General features: G+C 46.0%; 2 protein-coding genes across 4 annotated transcripts; both read right to left on the bottom strand.

Annotated features, from left to right (window-relative positions):
* Positions 1-1,080: 1,080 nt before the first annotated feature.
* TIMMDC1 (translocase of inner mitochondrial membrane domain containing 1) lies at positions 1,081-7,890 on the bottom strand. Its single transcript, XM_068180571.1, has 7 exons — positions 7,771-7,890; positions 7,494-7,659; positions 6,133-6,221; positions 4,037-4,104; positions 3,088-3,166; positions 2,273-2,383; positions 1,081-1,878 (listed from the first exon to the last, which is right to left on the bottom strand). The coding sequence occupies exons 1-7, from the start codon at positions 7,863-7,865 to the stop codon at positions 1,779-1,781; spliced, it is 708 nt and encodes a 235-aa protein (XP_068036672.1). The 5' UTR covers positions 7,866-7,890; the 3' UTR covers positions 1,081-1,778.
* Positions 7,891-8,452: 562 nt separating this feature from the next.
* Positions 8,453-22,539, bottom strand: POGLUT1 (protein O-glucosyltransferase 1). Of its 3 annotated transcripts, none has more exons than XR_010996098.1 (12): positions 22,424-22,539; positions 22,136-22,226; positions 20,172-20,315; positions 19,621-19,756; positions 16,925-17,046; positions 15,344-15,403; positions 14,252-14,351; positions 13,406-13,464; positions 11,488-11,655; positions 10,920-10,976; positions 9,064-10,310; positions 8,453-8,925 (listed from the first exon to the last, which is right to left on the bottom strand). XR_010996098.1 is itself a non-coding variant. In XM_068180551.1 (11 exons), the coding sequence occupies exons 1-11, from the start codon at positions 22,500-22,502 to the stop codon at positions 10,154-10,156; spliced, it is 1,173 nt and encodes a 390-aa protein (XP_068036652.1). In that variant the 5' UTR covers positions 22,503-22,539; the 3' UTR covers positions 8,453-10,153. The 3 variants fall into 3 exon arrangements, 1 of the variants encoding a protein (XP_068036652.1); XR_010996099.1 differs by lacking the exon at positions 8,453-8,925 and adding an exon at positions 11,102-11,257 and having other exon boundaries at positions 10,228-10,310; XM_068180551.1 differs by having other exon boundaries at positions 8,453-10,310.
* Between the last annotated feature and the right edge of the window lie 210 nt (positions 22,540-22,749).

Here is a 22,749-nt window from a genome sequence, read left to right on the forward strand (position 1 = left end):
GGTAGCAGCCCTCCCTTACACAGAGAAAAAATCCACACAACTGCAACACCTTGGCTCAGCCTTCCCTCTCATGGAAGAACATCCCTGCATCAATGGTCAGGCACAGGAAAATTAGTATTCTGTAGGCATCACATCAAATACCACCAAACAGGAATAGAGAGAGCAATGAATGACACAGCTAAATGTCATCAGAGCTGCTGTACAGATAAAAGTGCGGGATATTGGGTGGGGATGTAATAGCAAGAAGAAAGAAGATAAAAAAGATGAAGATAAGACATTGCTGTATATGCACGATGGCAAAAATCTGACTTAGAAAAAGGCCTCTTTTCTTTTTTTGGAGGGTGCAAAGGACAGCTCCATTGCTGTCACCAACACATACAGCTTAAAACAGGAAGAGAGAAAGATATATCCATACCTCTGCTTATGCAGATCCTTCACTTACACAAAGAAAAGGAAAATCAGAGCTGGTTGATGACAACCCTGAAATACACATTTCTTCAATGGAAAAAATGAGCTACACTGGAGTGTTTAGAAAATTAAATGCTCACTTCAGGAGTAAGAAAACACAACACCTTCTTGAAAGCAAACTGTGCCAAAATCTGCTTTGGGTGGGTGGAATACACTCTGTGGGATTGACTGTTCATATTTCAATCAACACTAATTATGTGGAAAAGCATTCAACCAGAACAGATTATTTTCTTATGAGAAGAACACCCAAAAATCCTGCCTGGATGCAATTCCTTTTAGTAGTAGAACAAAGAAAGGGAACAGGAATTCTGAGCTCCTGCTTTGGGGGAACAGTGATGGGCCACATCACCCTTCTAAGTACAGACCATTTTACAGTAACTCCAGCACCACCCACAGGTATCAGCTCTGACTGAACAATTCATCTCTGGAACAAAATAATAGAGCTGGCACTCTCGTGGCTCTTGCCTTTGTTACTGCCTGGGTACAGGAATGTCTGGTGGGATCTTCGAGCTCTTCTCAAGGAATACCACTCCAGGATGCTTCTCTAGTACCAACACTGTAGGAGCATAAAGTACCAGCTGTACTGGCATAAAGAGCTTATGGACACAGTCACCACTGCTGGATGGCTTTATTGAGTGTCTTGAACTACATTTCCCCCAAAAGTCATCCCCTGATTTCCAACTTGCAAAAGAAATTAGAGGCCTTCTTATTGTTAAAACTGTCCACAGCACCAAGGCTTCCACCATCACCACCAGAAATAAGTCGTTTTCTGTGGCACCCTCAGGCCTCTATTGAAGAACCCAAAACATGCCCTTTTCAGGGTATTTCCATGTATTTCCCAGCTCCTCCACCCTTCTTCCACACTGACTGCAAAATACCCCAAGTACTGTAGCAGCCAAGTAAGAAACCACCATCAGCAAGTTCTTCAGGCACTGTCTGAAGAGCAGCTTTCACCAGGGCATAATTAACTTTTGGATTCAGGGCACCTTTAGCACACAAACCATTCACAGGTGGTTTGGACATTTTCAGCAGTGAAATGGGTTCTAGATGAGGCTCTGGAACCCTCACTTCCTCCCAAAGCTACATGACACTTCCTGGTCTGTAAAGTCTGTATTTCCACCTGAGAAGGTGGAACAGGTTTGGCCCTTCCAAGCTCTTTGTGCAGTGATATCCACCCCTGAACAATGTTTTCAGCAAAACACGTTTTCGCGGCATTCACGGACAACTTCCATGATCCCTCAACTGAAGGCTTTTACAAGCAGGATCAAAATGCTACGTAGCTTCTTACAACACAGAGATCTGGGGAAGACTCAGTAGCTCTTCAGTTCTCTTGTTCTCTCCATCTCTGGTCTTCCCTGGGCATTGCTTTCTGCTTGGCCTAAGATTTCAGTCATACTGAGCCTGGATTGCCTAAGGAGAGAAGAGAGAGTGCAAAGCAATTTTATGCCTGTATTCTCCTAACAGAGACATGACTGCAGAATCCAAGTTCTTGAAAATTTCTTCTAGAACTAGTGAGTAAGTTTCAGTAATTCACATGACCAGTGTCATGGCCTTTTTTCTCACAAGCCTCCAGCTATCCTCCTTCTTTGCTGTCTTTAATAGGGATGGAAAGAAGGCAGCAATGAAGGAAAGACTGGGAAGACTAAATCAGCATTTCTAAGACTGGTATGTGAACAACACCAACAACCAAGAGAAGAACTGAGCTTTAGAAAACCTAGTGTGTCATGGTTTCTCTAAATGTTTGAACCCACAGGCCCAGACACCCTCCTAGTCCATGACTGGAAGGGACAGAGCTGTTCCTCACCACTCTGCCAGCTTCTGTTCGTACAGCTCCCTGCGCTCACGACTCCTCTTCTCCTGCAAGGTCTCACCAGCCAAGCCATACATGGCCATTAGGAGGCCTCCTGCAGGAACCCTGAAGGAGGAAGCAGAGAAGTCACCAGTCACCCAGGGCACACACAACAGTAATAACTTACTGGCATCAGCAAAAGGAACATACAGGGGCCCAAAACTCACATCACACCACAGACTAAGGTATTCCTGTTCTACTGTTACCCACCAACCACAGCCTCTCTTCAGCTGTGACTCACTGGAGCCCCAGTGATAACATATTTTAAATTTACTTATTGACAGGCCCACACGGGACAAAGGACTGGAAGGATTTATGGTGCCTAATGAAGACCCCATAGAAACCCCACCTAAACCATATCTCAGACAGTGACACCCCTGCTCAGCTTCCATCCAATTCTGGAAGTACTTGTGTTTTCACTGGTAAAGCTCCCTAGGCTGCTTCCAGGCATGCTCACAGCTGACACCATCCTGATGGTGCCAAGCAGCACAAATAAAGCTCATTCTCTTTTTCAGGTAGGATCCTCAGATTCCCTTGTGAGACAGCAGCAAATAAGATGGTCTACTGAAAGCACTGAGCTCTCACTACTGAGACAGCAGCAAAACACAAAACAAGAAACAAAGAAGAAAAGAAAAAAACAAGTTTAAAGGTTGGAAGAAAAGTGATCATCATGAAGGATACAGAAAATCCCTCAAGGCAAGAGAGGAAGGGAAGCTCCTGTAGCCCCACCTGTGATTCCAGGCTCGGTGTGTGCAGCAGTCACAACTCACCCAAATGCCGTTCCAAACATGATGCCGCCCACCAGGCCCTGCAGGCCCAAGTGCATTCTGAACAGGGCTCCTGTGAAGGCTAAAAAAAGAGCAAACCCACTGAAACTAGAAACAGCCCTGCCACAGACATCTCACACCAACATAGGAAGTTGCTTTGTTGCATTTCTCTTCTCCATGAGCTGACATTTGTTTTTAACAGAGCAGAAACCAAGTGCCATGGCCAGTGAGACAGACCTTCACCACACAGTCACCATGGTCTCTGCACTGAAACACTGCACCAAGTTCCTTCTGCTTCAGAAAAACTGCCCAAGTTTTTCCTGTATCATAGATGTATCCATGAAAGTAAAACCAAGCTCTCTCTAGGCTGGAGCTTGATCTCCCTCACCCTTTTTTCTGTTCAACAACAGCTAATAATAGTAGCTTCCATGTAAGGCAGAAAGGATCAGTAAAAAGTATCCAACTGTAAGGGCAATAAAGCCTGTAAAACTGAACAAGCAGATCACTTACCCAGAGACTTGTTGCCAAAAGTGGGCATGCAAAACATAGCATAAAAAGGGCAGCCTAAAAACAGTGTGCTAAATTGTTACCAAGAGTGGAAATAAAAAATGTTTTCCCTGTTAAATAGGTGCTTATGAGAACAGGTCATGCACCAAGTGTTGCCTTTACCCCACAGAAGCATTTTTCACCCAAAATACTCCAGCAAGTATCTTGAAGATGAACTAATAACCACAAAACTCCCCAATGGTTTCAGCAGCGCATCTCTGTTACAAATCTCTGTTACAAATAAAGGCATGCAGCAGGCAAACAATGGAGCAAAGTCAGTGGAACAAGAAGCAAAACCCAGGAACAAAGAAGCTGCTCAATCCCAAGGGATGTGGATACTTGCTTATGCTTTCCTGCTACAACCCTTGCTAACAAACAGAAGCACACAAGGTTACAGCACTCTTACCTCCTGCTGCAGCAAAATTACTGATGGTGGTTTTATCGCGGTACGCAGACAGGCCCGTGCTCATCACGCTGCAAAGGCAAGGCACAGAAGTCAGCAGTTGCACATGGAAAAAAAGAGGTAGCAAAACACAGCCTGAAATAAAGCTGGATTTCATTAAGCCAGCCCTCAGGTTGCCTCTAACTGCCTGGTTGCCCATCTGTTCAGAGCACACACACTCCAGCCATGACTTCTGTGACTTTACTGCGGGCAGCTGCACAGACACAGGCCAGGGAATACCAGAGTTCCTGAACTGCATCTGAGATACTCTTTCTTTTTTTTTAATCGAAGATTTTTCTTTCCTATCATATAGAATCAAAGAATCAGAATGGTTTAGGTTGGAAGTGATGTTAAAGATCATCCAGTTCCAAGCCCTCACTGCAGGCAGGGGCACCTTCCACTGGACCATGTTGCTCAGAGCTCCATTCAGCCTGGCCTTGAATACCTCCAGGGATGGGGCATCCACAGCTTCTCTGAACTACCTGTTCTAGTGCCTAGGAACATGTAATACAGTCAAGGAGAAAAGAATTTGAGCAATGAAAAGGTCCCATCCGTCAGCCAGTCCTGATGTAGGACATTTACCGCAGAAGCTGATCCATGTGTCAGTAAGATCCTGCCTTGTGAACAGTCCCCAGTACAACAGCCTAAGTCACACTCATGACATCAGCAGGGTCACCTACTCTTGTGGCATCAGATTTCCCTCTGGGGTAGGTAAACCAACTCCTCCTAAACATCAGCTAAGCCCCAAAACACTCTGTTCTCAGTTCAGCAGCCCATACTCCCCAGCCTCCTGCATGACATTGACAAGCCAACAGCAATCCTCCTCTCCTTCCCAACACAGAAAAACCCAAACAATTTGGGTTTTAATTGTGAAACCTAAAGCTTTCACAACTGCAGGATGGAATTTTCAACTTGGATTTTACAGAAACGATGTTGAGCAGCAAAATAACTTTGTTCAGAACCTTTTCCAAAGGGCTGGTGAAAAAGGGGCTGATCTGACTGCAGGGGAGACACCTGGTGGAAGACGACGAGGTTACATGTCAAACCCAAAGAAATCCAGAAAAACCCAAAGAAATCAAAAGCTCCAGGAGAGAAAGCAAACAGCACGCGCTAAGTAAGCCTAAAAACAGGTATTGAACTAAAAGGACACACAGACACCAAGAGACAGTGAGGAAGAAGTTCAGAAAGGAACAAAAAAATTAGGGAGACAGAAATATAAAATAATGCCAGTCAAAATTGTGGGATCTTAAAAGCAAAAGAACTCAAACAGAACGTATCTGCAGAGAGAGTCAATGCAGGTTTAAATTTACAAATTTAGCAGTCTGAACAACAGGGAAGGAGATTTTTCTAGTTTAATAGGGCTTTGCTCAGAAGACATTTGCATGCTTAGTATGACGTTCTATTGCCAGAAATGCACTGAACCACCCAAGAAAGAAAATCAGGGAAGCAGAACACTGTCTGCACTGGTTTTGTGTATGTAGGAAAAATCTGAAGGCCTGAACAGGTACATGGAAGTGGTAGGTCTGATATTCAGCAACTGCTCAAGAACAAGACAATCCCCTGCAAGCGTCTGAGGACAAGAACAGAGAATTGTGAGTAACACCAGTGTATACAAAGTAGGAGTAGTGACAATTGTGAGTACCACCAGTGTATACAAACCAGGAGTAATGAGACATAGCAGAAAGGACAAAAATCAGTGTGGGTTAGAAAGCACTTCCAAAAACTGCCAACACACTTTAACACTTCCTCAGAGAAAAAGCACAAAAAGAGATGAAGGAAAAGCAGAAAGCAGCTGTCAAGAAAGAACAGTATTCAGCTCAGTAACAGATGTACAAACAGGGCTTTTCCACATTTAGGGTTTGTGCTGATTCATTAGAAGATGAGAATTCTGGGGCAATTCTAGAAGGTTAAACCCTCTTGATGCTCCTGCCTGATCACCCAGACTCAGGTCAAGGCAACACCAGGAGCCTCAATCAATGGCCAGAGCTGTGGGCACTGCTGGCAAGGACAAGCACCAGCACAGGGCAGCTCTGCTGCCCCTGCCATCAGGGAGCACTTACTTGAACACAGTGGTGAAAGCCGCGACCCTCCAGCTCCAGCGCCAGCCGTAGCGGATGAAGCTCCGGAGACCAGCGCGGTGTGCAGATTGCTGAGGGGACAGACAGGACATGTCACAGCTCACAGCCCCCTCCTCCTGCCAGCACCCAGCAGGCCAGGTCAGCAGACTCATGTCCCTTGCGACTGGTACCCCAACTCTGACCAAGCCAGCCACCTCTGGAGGAAAAGCTGCTCCCAGCCACCAACGGGAAAACCAAGAATCAGTTCCAGTTTGGAATGTCAACTGGTCCTTCTAATCCTGCGGCTGAAACACATCTGGGTGGACTGGGAGGGCTTGTCGAGGACAGGACAGGAAAGCAGTAGAGGAGAAGGGAGGAAAACTAGAAACTACCTCATTATTATGAGTTCATAAGTATTAATAAATAATAATCATCAATAAATAATAGTAAGTAAATAATAACCATCTGCCTGAAATGTTAAGATACCATCAAGCTCTGCAGTTTAACACTGGCACTTAAAAGTTTGAAAAGAAGAGGTTTTTTAAAATAAGTGGTAAACAGAGGCTTCACAAAAATTAAAAATGTTGCAGTTAATACCATGAAAGTAAATAAATTTTCTCTTCCAGTGTTTGTGGTGTAGGTGCTTAGCCTGGGTTCAGATATACCACAGTCACAAGAATGAAGCCAGGCAGTGGTAATTTGCAGGTCACCACATCAGAGGCCAAATCTACTGGTAAGTAATACAAAATTTACATCAGGCAGATTTTTAAAGGGGTTTTCTTCCTCATAATCCACGTAACCAACACTTTAATTGAATAACAAACACCTAGAAGTTCAAATACATCTATAAAATGTCACAAATGTTCTTTGTTGTGCTGTTGTTCTAAAAGAATTTTAAATGGTCTAAAAACGACTCGCATTAATAAGACAAGAGTACAATCCCAGTTTGATACTATGAAGTCTCCTGTCAGCACACTAAAACTTAAAAGCAGAAAGCCTTTTCGAGATATGTTAATTAGTCACTTAAGAGAACGGTAAACTTTGTTACCAACGTTCCCTGTAACGAAGGACACCTTTGTGAAGCTGACCGCGCGCAGTTTGGGTAACGGGGAACCGCTAATTCCCGCAGCAGCTGACCGGCACGCACTTAAACACTCCCCGCAAACTTTTTGTCCCACAACCGGGCAAACACACGCGTCCCACCAACACGAGGCCACCCGGCCTCCTTCGGGCTCCGGTGCCACCCCGATCCGCGCCTCCAAGGGCAACTTCCACGGCCGGCGCCTGCCCAGGGCCGAGGCCTCCCGGGGCCGCCGCGGGCCCCGGCGGCGGGCGCTGCCCCGCGCTGCCCCCGGGGCCCGTACCACGGCTTCGGCGCGGCTCTGGAACATCTCGCCGTGGCTGCTCTCCACGAAGGCCTTGCGGGCGCTGACGAAGGCGGGCAGCCCCCCGTACAGCCAGCCCACCACGCCCGCCGTGAACGCCGACTTGGCGATATTCACCGTCTCCTCCGGGAACTGCTGCTGCTCGCTGCAAGGCAAGGGCAGCGATGGGCGCGGGGTCGGCACGGCGGGACCGCCACGACCCAGCCCCGCCCGGCCCATCCCACCCCGTCCCACCCGAGCCCGGCCCGGCGCTCACTCTCGCCGCCAGAGCTCGCGGAGCCGCTCCCAGCCCGTCTGCGGCAGCGGCGCGGGGCGGCCGAAGCCCGCCTGAGCACCGGGGAGCTCCGCCATGGCCGAGCCCGCGGCAGCGGCGGCACCGCGCGGGCGCCACAGCGCCCCCTGCGCCCCGGAGGGGCACGGCGCGGAGCGGAGCGGAGCCGCTCGGCCCGGCTCGGCTCTGCGTTAATTACTGACTAATTACTCCAAATATTTGCCCGTTTGTGCAGGGCCGGGTTTGTTCCCCCGCGAGAGAGGAGCTGAGTTTTGGGGGCTGTGATGCATAGGACAGAGGGGGAGCAGCCCCCGGGCTTTGAAGCCGGTAAGAGGCAAATCCTGCGCGGCGAGATGGTGCCTCTCGTGGGGCTCGTTGCCTTCCCTAAAACAACTCCCTCTGTTGTGAATTCCTCCTGTCACCAAAGCAGTGAAAGCTCCCCACCAGGGGAGGTGTCTGGGCCTTGCCACCGAGCCTGTGCATATTTTAACCCATGGGACTTCAATTCCCGGGATTTTTCCCCCACTCCTGAAGAATCATCACTTTGGCCAAGGGCCACCCTAAGCTGCAACAATCAAGTCTCATCGCAAGATCTATGTGTGGAAAAGGTGGGGGTCTGCAGACCTCTTATTACTCTTCTGGTGAAGAAACATGCATCCAGCAAAACTTCATTATTTTTTGTTTTATTCCAAAAAGCCCTTCATTACAAATGGTTTTAAAATATCATACAGAGCTGTTCAGTTTCTTGGAGTGCTGTCTCTCCGTTGGCTAAAAACAGAAAACCAGAAAACCCTTTCCACTCTGGCACAGTTTTCCTGGGAAACCAGGTTCTTTTAATGCCCCATTCTGTTTCCTTTGCTGGATGGGATAACCCCAGCGCTGGTCCCAAAACCAACACACTGCCCCAGCAACCAGCACTAGATCAATAAGGCCAGCTGCTGTGTCCCTGTACCAGGGCTGCAAGGCCTCTGCGAGGGCACACATGCACTTAAATGTTATTGTTCCATGCAATTTCCTTCTTCCCTGATACACACTGACTGCAGACGGCCTGAAAGCTGCTGCTATCATTCTCTTCCATTATAATGTGCTGCTCTCTCAGCCTTGAGGCTGCTTTACCAACAAGGAGGCTCCCCTGGGAGGCTCCTGTGTCCCTCCTGCCACCCCACACTCTTTCTGTCTGGGTGCCAGAGAAGATGCTGCTGCCTCTCACCTTAGGGGGCACAGAGCATTTCAGGAATTGCAGTCCTTCTTAGTCAAGAGGCTGTGGTGGGCACAAACACAGTGAGGACAAGCAGCCTGTGACCAACTCAAAATGGGTAATGTGAGCAGAATGTGTGACTGAGTGACTGAAGACATTCCCTCAACCAGGCTAAAGCAGATGAAAAAAGAAGTGGCACAGCTGTGGGGAAGAAAAGCAAGTCCTGAAGTGAGCAGATGTATAAGTCTCAAAAAAAAAAAAAAAACCAAAAAAACCCAAAAACAAAACCAAAAAATCCTCAAAATAATCCTAGAAAGATTACAGAAGGGAATCAGAGCAGACTACGCACTTTTGGAAAAAGGAAGTGCTGAATCTAGCTCTGTGAATACTTTCTCTGGGTTCGTAAGGATGACATGCCAGCATGTCTGGCCAGGCAGCTGGTGAGACATCATTAACAGGGGCTCTGTTGTGCAGGGCTGTGCAGGCACCCAGCTCATCTGCTGGAGGATGAATCTCTGTCTCAGTTGCCAAGCACTGATAATGGCCCCATCACCACCATATGCTGATCCCCTATGAGGTAGGTAGGGTAACTCTGCAAGGATCAGTTATCCTCCAAGGGCATGTCAAAACCTTACCATCAACCTCTAAAACCTGACATAAAGATAAACTCTAAGCTATCCAGAAAGGTATATACCCCCAAATCCCAGTACCTGCTTCTGTCAGGGAACACGTAATACCCCTAGTGCTATCACCCAGCTGAGAAAACATTTGCCAAACAAAGGGGCAAGTATTTACTAGCTGAGTGCAGCTCACAGTCTGTGTCCTTTGCCATGACCTTTAGTAAAAAGTCCAGTAGGGCTTCTCATCGACTGAATGGGATTTAGGATCATTTTGAGACAGGTACTAACTAAGTCCTAAATGCTAACATCCCTCCTCTAGGCATGACTGACTACCCCATTAAATAGCCTTAATCCAATATGCTGCTTAACATCCTTGTGGTGACACTATAACCAGGTCCCAGTGCCTGGAAGCAATGATCAAGTCAGCCTACTGATGTTCTCTGTAGTTCTATTGTGAAAGGTAAGTCTGAGAGAGGAAGAAATAAGTTAATACTGATCTTCAGATTTCCATAGTGATCAGTTTGAGCCAAAGAGAAAAAGAGAAACGTCTCTACAGTTCTGTTTTCAGCTGTCCAGAAGTGATCTCGCTGTAGCTCTTCCTCCTTTTCACTTTGTAAGTCAAGTTTTGGGAATATTCAGACAGCAGATGCTCCCAGTAGCAAGAGATGTCCTCCATCTCCAAGTGCTCAGTGATGAACTGACGTCCCCTAGAGACACACAAGTCACAGTCAGGACTGTTTTCCAGTTCCTACAAGAGTCATTAGTTTTGGTTTGGATGTATATCAACTTTCACACTTCCTTGTTTCAAATGAGAAACAACACACACTGCTCTATACTGTCTGTTTTAATTTTACAATTTTCATTCATGCTCACAGCTCTGATGGCTGCAGTGCTTTTGCTATCCTCAGGACGGTATTTGCTGGGATAATAAATATCAGATTTCACTTATCACATGCAGCTAGAGCAGCACAGATGCATGCTGCTTCGGACCAGCCAGATAACGTTTACAGTGCCGACACAGCTCCCAGGAGCCAGCTTGTCTCATACTGAGACGAAAGCTCCCAAGCTCTGCCAGCTTTCCATGGGGTTCCTGACATGGGTCACATGTGAACCAAAGAGCTAAGCACAGCATCCTGCTCTCTGCTTCCCTCTGCTTGCTATCACTGCTCCAGCCCTCCTGCTGTTATTGCAGAAGATCAGTTATACTGCACCCTGCTAATACTGGGTTGTCTTTGATGGGCAACCCCTTCAAAAGCAGAGTAAGACAATGTTTTGGAAGAAGACTGCCTAATAGCCAGGAAGGACATACTGCTTACCTCTCTGAAATTTCTTGTGCTACGGCATCATTTTCCTTTACAAACTGCAAGAGCTCCCTAAAATGAAGACACACACAAAAAAACAAATGAAACAACTGGCTCAGTGGAGAACATCACCCCTTAGCTAAATTGTTGGAGAGGGTGAGGTTAAGAGTCTACAGGTGAGTGAAGGTGCTGCTCACCTCAGAGCACAGAAGCAACTTCTCTTCTTGATTGTTTCACATCAGTTCTGGACAACATCCTGAAATCTGGGAGCTAACATATTTTTGGCCCACTGATTAGTTCTTCGTCCCCCTTATCTCTGCTGCCCACTTGCAAATGTAAGTGTCTAGTGCCTGCTGATTTCAGTGAGAGCGAAAGACTTACTCCAGTGAGACTGTACTCCCCAGCTAATATCAGCAAAGGATTCTCTGGGGGTAGTGATGAAGAGAAAAGACCATGACCTCCAAGAATCTTTGCCTGATGCCTCAGAGTGGAAGCACTTCGTGGCCTAACACAAACCATCCCACCTTCCCAAAGGCTTCCCCATGGTATGGAATGCTCCATGGAGTGGCCTCAGGCCCCACACCTGACGTCAGAGAGGTCTGACCGCACCGGGATGTAGTGGACCCAAGGCTTCAGCTGGGGATAGAAGAACTCCAACCACTCCTCTCCGACATGAAAGACGAGTGAGCCGCACAGGAAAAGGTGCTTCAAGCGGAAACTGGCCGCCACTCCCCGGAAATTAAACAGGTACCTTTAAAAGGAAGAGCAAAGAGAGGGACCTGATGACACATCTTGTGTGAGGAAATGCACTAAGGTATGCTGGTCTCCAAGCAGCAATGAACCCTCCCTGACAGGCAGCAGCTGAGCAGCACACCAGTCACTAAAACAGAGGAAAGGCATTTATTTGAAGCTGCTCACAGGAAAGGTGAGCTGAAGTTAAGGGTGTGCTGGGTGAGTTTCTGTTGTCAAAACTCAGTGAGAAATTCAAGGTGTGAGGCTTTACCTCTGATAAGGGCACCTGCCTGTGACAAACCAACGAGGCCTTGTGGACAATTGCCAGCGAAGCATGGAAGGTCAAAATATGGATTCCGTGACCCTATGGGGTCACCCAGAGGCTTTGTCAACCACAAGGAAATTTTTTCCAATTCTCTCTTGCCTTGCAGTGAAGCTTTTCTGTTCATCATTGTGCTCTGCCACATCTATCTCAGGTTATTTTTTCCTCTGGGATTCTGCTTTAATCTGAATGTAATTGTTTCATATTAACTTGGGAATGCAACCCTAGGAGGTTAAATGGGCCAGCACACAACAGATGGACTTTGCAGATAACAAAGAATCCACAATTTTGTTTTCAGTATTTTCTGCCAAGTTAGAAAAGTGGGCTTGACTGTGGCAAGGGGGTATTTCTCTTAGCAAACTGTATCTCATAAGGATGTTTGTTTGCTTACTTGTTTTCTTTATCAAACCCACATTTCTCCTATTATATGGAAAGCTGTTTTTCCTACGGGTAAACCTCCCCAGAACTTTGAAGTTAAACATTTTGAGCTGGGGGAAGAGAGTTCTTCCTTTAATTAAGCTTTTTTGGGTGTAGCTTATATATTATATATATTTAGGGCAAGATGGGAATTACAGCAGTAAATAGCAAGGAGTAAATCTGAGATTACTTTGCATCCTTTGTACTACCTAGGATCTCAAGGCAGGGACGAGGAGCTCACTGTATTAGGAACTCAACAAATACATGTAGAGATGCAACAAGAATGATGTTCTGGAAGCAAGCAGATACCTTTGCCCAATTCCAGACACAGCTCCAACCATCCATGACCTCAGCCAAGCCAGCCTGCTGTAACACCTACACTGAAAGGAGCAGACAAAAGTTCCTGTTGACCCTACGAGCCTGAGCTACAACAAAAGTGTGTGAGAAGGTCTCTGCCTACACCATATGATGGGCTAGGGAGCATCAGAGTTGGGCAGTGTATATGTAACAGAAGGGAGAAATCTGTGCCACAGTCTAGTGAAATACAAAATGAGACAAGTCAATCACATTTGTACAAAAACACAGATTCAGCCAAATGACTGAGCTCTTATATCAGCAGATTCTGGCTGGCAGAATGACAACTAGCAGAAGAAAAAGCAAAACATCTTACACACAAGTGCATACACACTAAGAGTTTATATTGTACATAGAAACCTGTGAGAGTGTTACACTAAAAAGCCCTCATTAAGTAGTTAAAGAATAAAAACCTTTGTAAATCATAACCACATATGAATTAATACTAGGTCTGCTCAATCATATTTCAGGTTCTCTCTTTTACTACATACACCCAGTGGCAGCACTTCTTATGCTAAGCTCCCAAATTTTCAACTGTCTTATATCTGCTCACAAGCTTTCATATCTACATGAAGCTGGTTGTTGAATTAGACCTTAAAATAAAATGAGACCCTACACCATGCAAGGAAAGACTAACCCACAGCCCTTGAACAGCTTTACTAATCAAAACTCTTACTTGTATTTGCAGTGATCAACCAGTGGAATTTCCTTTGCAGGAGGCTTTCCTAAGGTATCCTTAAAATAAAGAGAATTTAAAACCAAAACAAAACAGTAAGCTTCAAATGATGATTTAACTTGTTTTCCTTCTCAGTTAGAAACAAAGGTGATGTGTCAAAACCTTCTATTCCCACTTCTGAGAAAACCTTTTCTGGTGGGCTGTTAGAAGGATTATAAAGAATTCCCAGCCCTTCAAACATGAAAAAAAGCTCAGTAAATTACACACTGCCTGTAAGTGAATGCCAGCACAAAAACATTAAATGATAATGTTTTGCTGGCAGCTACAGAGTGGAAAACAGCTTGGGACAATGGACTGTGTGAAGCCAAGTGTAACTGGATTAGCCAAGACTGTCTGGAGAGAGCTGGACTGTAGACTAAGTACGAAACTAAAAAGTTATCAGCAACAGTTATCAGAAAGTTATCCACAATGGGATCAGACATGGAGAAAACAGAAAAAGACTTGAAGACTGACAACACCAGAGAGGCAGCTCAGAGACAGAAGGGGAAGGGTTGGCCAATTTTCTTGTTGTGGGAGAGGAGATTGGCAGAGATTCATTTTCTTATGTGTTCTCCTTTCCTTGAACAACAAGCGTGGAAGGAAGAAAAGTGTTTGGCCTACCAGGCTCTAGAGACTCCTTCCTTTCATCTGTCAGAGAGGTGCGGCCATCAAGGGAACTACAAACCTCGCCCACTCTAAAGGATCACCCACAACTCTCCAACAAGATGTTTGTCTCCCATCAAAGCCATCTTGCAATGCCACCTTTTCTGGCCTTCACACTCAGAAGACAGACAAACACCCACACACCTTTTCAGATTTCCAAGCCTGGTTTTTAGTGTACTCGGCATCAACAAGTTCCGGGTTTTCTCGGGACAGCAGGATGAGGGGATCTCTCTCAGGGCTTGTTCTGAAAAAGAAATGTTGTCACTAATTGCCAATCCCCATGACTCAACACAGCCAGCAGACTACAGGACTTGAGGCACTGGTTCTTTCTAAGGCTGACCTCCCTGTGTGCCCCCAAAACACTATGAAGTGTGTACCACAGTGTATTTCTGTCCAAGGGTATTTTAACAGAAGAGAATGAGTTATGGGTACCAAAATTATTTGACTGACTACATATTTAACAGTATTATTTAAACAATTCCCAGGACAAATCCTGCTTCCTTTATCCTGAAGGGTGCCAAATGCTCTGACTCCCACCTTAGTCAGAGAGAGTTAAGAGATGCTCAGTATCTTCAGCAGTGATCCCTCTGACAGGACTTTAAAACACTGCTGATAAACAAGGTTATGACATACCTGAGAGACATTCCTCATCACCTGCTGAGCCTACCTAGTAAGCCACCAAATCCTTCCCTACTGGGGAAGGGGAAGAAACAAAGTGTGGGGTTTAGCATTGTTTCAAATTGTCACTGGAGAGAGGCCAAAAAAAATCTTCTCTTAATCTCCCACCACTCAGGTAACTTAAGGCCAGAATACTTTTCATTCAGTGTGGAGCACTTGCACAGCAAATAAAGCATTCACATTGGCAGGATGTATGAACAGCAATATTAAATCTTTAAATTTGTATCAAGCACCTGCAGTTCCCTTCACGGAACAAAACAAGCGGGCTCCTGAGGTGACAGTTTTAGTCATCAAGAAATAATGTGGCAAATCCATCACGACTTCTGTTTCCAGTATTAGGTGATTATAATAAACTAGTTGCAAATGGCAGTTCTTGTGGAGAATAACTAATAATAGTGCAATGTTGTACAACATGTCTCACTTTCCTTACTTTTGGAAAATACACTCTGAGGTACTCTTAATTAGGGTTTAGGTCTAGGAGACATGGAAATTTCTACATACAGAGAGCTGTCACAGCCCCTTTTGGTAGAATCTTCTGTTGCAGGAAAAAATGCTCACCTGGATCCTCGGAAATATCCCTTAGAGATTTTTTTCTTCCATGGCCATTTTTCTGCAGATCTGAAAATATTTTTATACACGGCAATAAATGATTTAATATAACCATGAAACAACACTCTCATCGGCTTTCACAGCATGATGTCTTTTTCTATTCTTCATTTTTGATGGAAATCGCTTTCTTCATTATAGCATAAAAAAAACTCTCAGCCAGGTCCAATGAAACAGGTTTTCCTGTAAATATTGTGTTTAAGGCAACATAATATAGGCTACTTTCCAGAACACCTTTCAGGCAAAACAATGTATTACACACAGTTCCTTACCAAACCTTGAAGGGTATTAAAAGTTTACCTAATCCACTTCTTGTGCTGTGGCTTTATTTTGCTGTAGTTCACTGAATACGGATAGTGAAAAAACGACTACAGAGTTTCTAATCAGTCATTTCCCACTATAAAACAAAAACTACCAATCAAGAAACAAAAAACACACCTAGTGTTTTGCACTTAAAACACAAGAGTTCAATGTTTTTATTAATCACTTTCATTTTAGACCCAATCAAGTCCTTCAAAATAGCTGTTCACCCGGGGTTTTTTTTCTGCCCACGCAGTCACCTGCCTCACCACTTCTCAGGGGAACTCTGCCATATTTTTCTACTGCACCTGGTGGAACATGCAGGTCCTGACCCCCAAGCTGATCTACCTGTGCAGGTCAAGCTTTGCTTCTCCTTGTAGTGAAAACACCATGATGAGCTTTGCACCTCCATTACACTACAACACATTAAGCTTTAGCTATGAATAATCACGTGGATCTTCAGATTTCAAAGAGTGAAAGATTCAACCTTACATTTGGATGTCAATTACATAGGAATGGTTTTTGTTATTTTGTTTCTGTGTTCACTCACTGTTGCACACTTGGTTTGTCACTCTCCATGGGAAGTAGCCCCTTAGTCTGCTAATAAATCAAAATATCCTGCCAAAAGGAAGACTCCCAGCCAAAAGGAAGACTCCCAGCCAGATATGTCTTCTGTTTAGCCCAGTAGTGGCTCTTGATTCCTAGGAATGATTCCAGGTTTTTCTATTGCACAATGACACTCAAGTAAAAGCAGATCTAAAGAAGGCTTTCCTTTAGCCTTCCAGTAGCTTATACAAACATCCTGGATCATCCCTGCAGTGAAAAAAACACAGCTCCTAGAGAAGTAGTTGAAAAGAAAGAAAAATATTTCTGTATGTCAGGGGAGATTTCTGCAGGCAAAAGATAACTGCTACTTTATTGACAAACCTGCTCTCCCCAAACCTGATAGTAATCTGGCCCTGACAGCATGAAGGATGTGCATAGTTTGTCCTCTGCATTCCTTACTAAAGGGTTGCAAACAGAGGAGCTAATTATAACTTCCAGTGACATCATGCAAGGTTTCCATGGAGAATTCCTATACAGCAGTTAGGCTGTAGGTAGTTAATGTGAGGCAGCAGGACAGATCACAGGCCAACAGACTTATGGTCTCAGACATCAACAGTGGCCCAGAGCAAGATGGATTTTTGTTTTCCATGACACATTCCCCCATACATAACCATTTCCAAAACATACCTTCTGAGGTCCTCTCTCATGAGGTCCCAGCGCCCTAAACCTGTTGGGTAAATTGGCCAAACAGCTGGTCCTCCTTCCCAAAATGTCCAGGCAGGATACATGATATCATTGTATTCAGATGTCTTGAGAAAAAGGAGAGTAATGCAAGAATGAGAGTAATATCTACTTTGGTTTACTGACTGAGCCCACCAGTAAATGTTCCTTCTGGGAGCTCTGTTGGCTTTCTCCATTATGTGTCCAAAAGAGCTTTGCAGTCACCATTTGCTGGGCTTACAGAATCACAGAATAATTAAGGTTGGAAGGGACCTCTGGAGATCATCCAGTCCAACCCCCCTGCCATGGCAGGGTCACCTAGAGCAGGTTACACAGAAACACGTCCAGGTGGGTTCTGGGTCTCCAGACAGGGAGACTCCACAACCTCCCTGGGCAGGGTTCATATGAAGACAGCTTGATGCTGAAATGCTTCAATTATTTTTAAAAGGCTTTGTCTTGCTGTGTGATGACACAGGACTTTAATGTAGAAAACAGCAAAAGAGATCCATGATGCAGTTGATTAGTAAATAGCAGAAGACCTGAGCTCAACTCACCTTTCTAAAGGCTTGTGCCTATGTGTAGCTACAAATGCTTTCTTCTGATGATAAGTCAAGAGGCATTATTACCTCCTCAGAGATAGAGGCACTTAGAGACACTTTGACATTAAGGTTTCCAACACTTCAGTTCATTCCAGACTTCCCAGAGATCACTTAACAATTCACTGTAACAAATATCCAGGTCATGTAAGAATTCCAGTTCCTCTCTCCTGTTTGGTTGCTTAAGTCCCCATATATTATCAGAGGGAAGACCAGCACTTAAGAGTAAACCCTTCCATGAAATCAGACTATAGGCAACTTCCTTGCCCTAGTAGTAAACTTCCTACATAATTATCCATCTATCTGTCACCTGGAGATACTGGAGAGTGCAAGGCCACTGAGGTAGTTAGGAAGTTAGTGCACACGACTTATGAACAGGGGCTGAGGAATGGGTTTGTCCGTGCACAGGAAGGAGAGGCTTGGGGGAAGTAAATGCCATCTCCTACTGCCTAATGGGAGAGTTCAGGAGGAGGCACACTCTTTTCTGTATTGCAGAGCCAGAATGAGTGGCAGCAGGCTTTGATTACAAGAGGAGAAATTCCATTTAGATAGTGGGAAATGTGTTTTCATTCTGACAACAGGTCAAACTCTGTGAGTGCCCTGTCCCCAGGGATGCTCAGATCTGAGCAGGATGGAGCCCAGAGCTGTTCCTACTCTGAGCAAAGGTGCTAGACTGGGTGACCTTGTGTGGTCCCTTCCAACTTGAATGAGTGTGTGCTTCTCTACCTTCCCAGTCCTGCTACAACCAGGCACTGGTTAGAGACTATGACAGCTCCATGATCAACTTTCTGAGACGCAGAACAGGACAATACTTCAATCCTTTATGCTTTCAGCTTTAGAAAGCACATGGGATCAGCACCCTGAAGTCTTCCTAACACTGGCTGCTGAAATGTGAGCTGTGCCTGGGTCACTGGGTTTCAGTTAAAATAGGGATGAGGTTACAGTTCATGTGCTGGACAACAGTGAGTGCAGAGCTCAGTTTCTTGCAGGGCACTCAGGGGCAGAATGATGAGCACAGCTGCAAAGATTAAACTCCTGCAACCTGAGTTGCAGAGTTAAGGTTGTTCAATTGTCAAGGGGCAAGACAGCTTGGCTTTACTGGTGCATCCAGCAGCGAACATGGTTACTGCCTGTACTGAAAATCTAGAGATAATGTTAGGATTGCTGGGGAGTAGGCAATAGTTATGGATCATATTATGGTTCAGACTGCATGAGCTGAAGACTTAGGTTCAGAGTTAAGATGCTGCAAGTTAGCAGAAACAGAGCTGGGTTTGAACTAGCAAGACCAAAGAGTTCATTGCTTCTCCTTGCATCTTAGTGTCTGCTGGACTTCAGCCAAGAATAGGATTTGTCATGAAAGTGCAGGATTTGGGCATACAGGGCATACACTAAGGCAAAGCAAGATTAGCCAAATCTTGAGGTGTAAGAACATTTTGTTGAAAAGGATGAGGCACTATGCTACAGTGAGGTTTAGCAGTGGGAGGCTGGAAAACATGCAGGAGGGCTCTTGAGTCTGGGAACAGAGAAGCAAAGAGTGGTTGTCTCCATGCATGTGTGCACCTCTGTGTATGTGTGCACATTTGCAGGTGGAAAAGGGAATCCAGGAGAAAAGGGTCCACAGAAGGTGACAAGATTATAAAAATACCCATTTGTGGCACCACATAAAAAAGACTGAAATATTTACATTAAATGATATTACTGTATGACCACTATGTGATCAAAAATCCTTAATATTGCTGATAAACTATGGCTACAATTTTAACAGAGGTATTGTAGCAAATAGGAGGAATACTGGCACATATCCCACCCAGGTGTGTATCATTACACTGCAGCAGAGGTATACTTTTGACCTGGAAGAGGAGCTAATGAGGGGAAAAGCTGACCTATCAAATTGATCTGCAAATCTGTCTGTCAGAAAACTGGAAGCGGAAGGAAACAAAGGGCAAGAAAGAGCAAGTAATTTTGATGCACAGAAAATCTGCAGAGAACCATCCTCAAAAATATGTTCCCAAGATAAAGAAGGACATGCACGTCTTGGAAATGCTCAGCTTTTAAAGGTGTGTATACCTTGCTGAAGGAGAAGACTGGGATAATGGGTTTCATCCACTTGGGAACCTGGGGGTAGTCTCGCACATTGATCACCATTTCCATGTCAGGGAGGCGGTGGATGATCCCCAGAATGAAGTGCTCAACTCCACTGCATCTGTGGAGAAATGACACATGACAAAAGAGCTATAAGGAGGCAGATTCCTGCAGTCTCTTGCAGGCCTTCCTCTGCACAGAGGCAGAAGGGATGGCGAGCCTAAGCCATGCCATGACGCAAACTGGGAACTGCCTACAGCAGCCTCCAAGTCCCACTGCAGTAGGGACACCAATGAGGCAACACATCCTATGAAATCTGGCCTGATCTGAATTTCTCTGGGATTCCACAACCAATCAACCCTTTGTGCACTGTAGTGCAACAGTGACACTTTCCTATTGATGCATATAAGCCCAATAGTTTATTTTCCAGGCTCCTGCTCTGAAATATTGTTGTACACAGTAACTGCCAACTTGGCAGTGTTGGAAGTACTCTTCTGTCCCAGCTAGGGAGAGCAGATCCTCTGCACAACTCTTACCTTGCAGGGAACATGCAGTCCTGCTCACGATACAGTTTGTTTTTAATTATTTGGTAGTGGGTCCCAAGCTTCCGGCTCACCACGTCTGACATTGTCTCCTTGGAAATGCCACCTCGAAAAGGAGCCAGGTCCTGCTTCCAGACACTGAAACAAAACCATCAGCCATTATTATGTACCACAGGGAGGATACTGTGCATTAAATACTGCAGTGTGCAGAACAGGCTTCTAACTAAAAGAAGCTCCACGTAGCTTCTAGGAGCTCTGGTGGGAGAATTTAAGTCACTTAGAAGTTCCTCAGAGACTCATAGGTCCAAGCTTCACACTTTTACCTATGTGCTGTTTGCCTGAACACAAAGCCCAGCACAGGACACCTCTAGACACTCTCTTACAAAAGTACCTGACATACCCTGGCATGTTTTGGGTAAAACCCTCCAGATCACTTCACCCTTGCACTCTGGCTCTCCAAAAATAATGGGGCACACCAAGACTAAATTCCTCACACAATGTCATGCTATGTAGATATTAAAAATGTAGGTAACAGTCTAGTTGCATGAAATACCATCACCCAGGAACACTGGGTGAGTGAAAGCTGGCCCAGGAGGACAAGCCTATGCAGCACATGTCCTGTGACTTCTGCACACCACCAGCGAGCTCCAGGAATACAGTATGGAAGCACAAACCTAGTGAATATAAGAAAACACAGAAGGAGGATGCAACTCACATAAAATTAGTCTAAAAGTCCTGCGATCTAACTGCTTGGAGCACGTTAAACAGTGTCAGATTGTAACAGCCAAAGAAACATTCTTTCCTTTTAGGTAGACATTGCATCAATGTTTCAGTTTAAAAAAACACTGTCAGAGCGATCCCACTGTGTGAGTGGTCGAACACTGGTACAGGTTGCAGAGAGAGGCTGTAGAGTTTCTTTGGCAAATTAATGTTGATTTTCAAAACCTGACTGGTGACAGTCCTGGCAATCCTACTGGAGCAGAGGGGGTGGACTTGACGATCTCAAGAGGCTGGACTTGATGATCTCAAGAGGTCCCCTCCAACCTCCACAATTCTGCTATTTCTTAATTGGATAGAGAGCAGTAAAACTATGTCAGGAATTGCCATTGTGCAGATAGTCTGACCACAACAGCATGAGCAGTGTGGTAGGGATGCAAACAGGATGAGCTTGAGAACAGGAAGAGAGTTGCAGTGCCATGGCACACTCACAGCCATCCTCACTTCATGTTACTACTGCCTGTCATGTTCTGCAGCAGATTTTTGGAGGTTGTAACCACTTCGGAAGGTGTTTGGCCCAAAGATGGGCAGGAGCTGGTGGGGTGTATGTTTAAAGATTAGGATATGTCTTTAGGCTGTATCTGGATTGGAACTTAGGAAAGACTAGAAAGCTCAGCTAGAAGAGACCTTCCCTCATCAATATTTCAAGAGGAATGAATATCAAAAACTCCAAACAGAGCGTACAAATAGTAGGCCAATATGACTCATCTGATTTTAAAAGCCAATATAGCACTCAAACCCCAAAATGAGTGAGCACATCTGATACTTTTAAATAGGAGGCTTCAAGTTGGGCATCTGTGTTTCTGCATCTGAAATCCTAATCCTAAAGGCAGGAGGATCCTAAATTCCTTTTCCTCCTTTAAACAAAAATGCTGATTAAAGGTATCAGCGACCCCCCGCCCCCTCCAGCCCTACTGAGTGAGAAGGCAGAAGTGGGTTGTTAAGAGAAATGCCACCAGCTACGTGTATGGTTTATTGCGTGGTCTAAATGAAAGGCCAACACACTGTGTGCTCAGTTGCAGAGGGTAACAAGGTGTGTGGCCAGCGGCGGTCCCATAGCTGCAGATGTTACACCTCTGGGCCAAAATATTCCCTGGCTTATCCCAATCCACCAGGGCTGCCGAAAGTATTCCCCCCTATGTCCGGACACCTGCGCAGTCGAAAGGAAACCAGTCTCTCACCTTTGGTGGCAGCTGCAATTTTCCTTTACACACGGCTCATAGGCTTCCACAGCTTTCTTAATTTGGCCAGTAATCGTTTTCCACTTGGCATCTAGAACACACAGGGAGGAAAAGCCAAAGGGTTCGATCCATCCGCCAGCAGAACAAGCGGCGGGGCGGCGAGGCGGGGAACGGGCAGCGGGTCGGGCGTGCCTTCCAGCCCGCCGCCCGCCGCGGGACGCTGGGGGAGCCGCCCTCCCGGCCCGCCGACCCCGTTCCGCGCTCCCAGCCCGCCGGCCCGCCGCTCACCTGCCGCCAGGGCGGGCTGCGGGCGGCACAGCGCGGCCGCCATGGCCCACAGCGCCAGCGCCGCCCGCCCCGCGGCCATGGCCGCCCCGCCGCCCGGCCCAAGATGGCGGCGCGCCCGCCCCGCGCGGCCATGGGAGCTGTAGTTCCCGCCCGAGCGCTGAGGGGCGGGCGGGTGGACGGACATTGCCGTATCGCGGTGTCGCGGTGTCGCGATAGATGGGGCCGTGCTGCACGGGCAGCCGCTGCCCGGAGTTGCTCTGAGTGCGCAGCTGGGATAGCCCCTCCAAGTTTCCTCCTAGCTCCGCCCTCAGGAGTCCCGCCAGCCT

Source organism: Anomalospiza imberbis, chromosome 2, assembly GCF_031753505.1.
Source record: "Anomalospiza imberbis isolate Cuckoo-Finch-1a 21T00152 chromosome 2, ASM3175350v1, whole genome shotgun sequence".
NCBI lineage: Eukaryota > Metazoa > Chordata > Aves > Passeriformes > Viduidae > Anomalospiza > Anomalospiza imberbis.

Coding starts and splice junctions, on each gene's coding strand:
- TIMMDC1 (XM_068180571.1), bottom strand. CDS start 7,865: ATGGCGGAGCTCCCCGGTGCTCAGGCGGGCTTCGGCCGCCCCGCGCCG. Junction 7,660..7,770: donor CGCGAGCTCTGGCGGCGAGA/GTGAGCGCCGGG, acceptor CTTGCCTTGCAG/CGAGCAGCAGCAGTTCCCGG. Junction 4,105..6,132: donor GCTTTCACCACTGTGTTCAA/GTAAGTGCTCCC, acceptor TTGCCTTTGCAG/CGTGATGAGCACGGGCCTGT.
- POGLUT1 (XM_068180551.1), bottom strand. CDS start 22,502: ATGGCCGCGGGGCGGGCGGCGCTGGCGCTGTGGGCCATGGCGGCCGCG. Junction 22,227..22,423: donor GCAGCCCGCCCTGGCGGCAG/GTGAGCGGCGGG, acceptor TGTGTGTTCTAG/ATGCCAAGTGGAAAACGATT. Junction 20,316..22,135: donor AATTGCAGCTGCCACCAAAG/GTGAGAGACTGG, acceptor GTTTTGTTTCAG/TGTCTGGAAGCAGGACCTGG.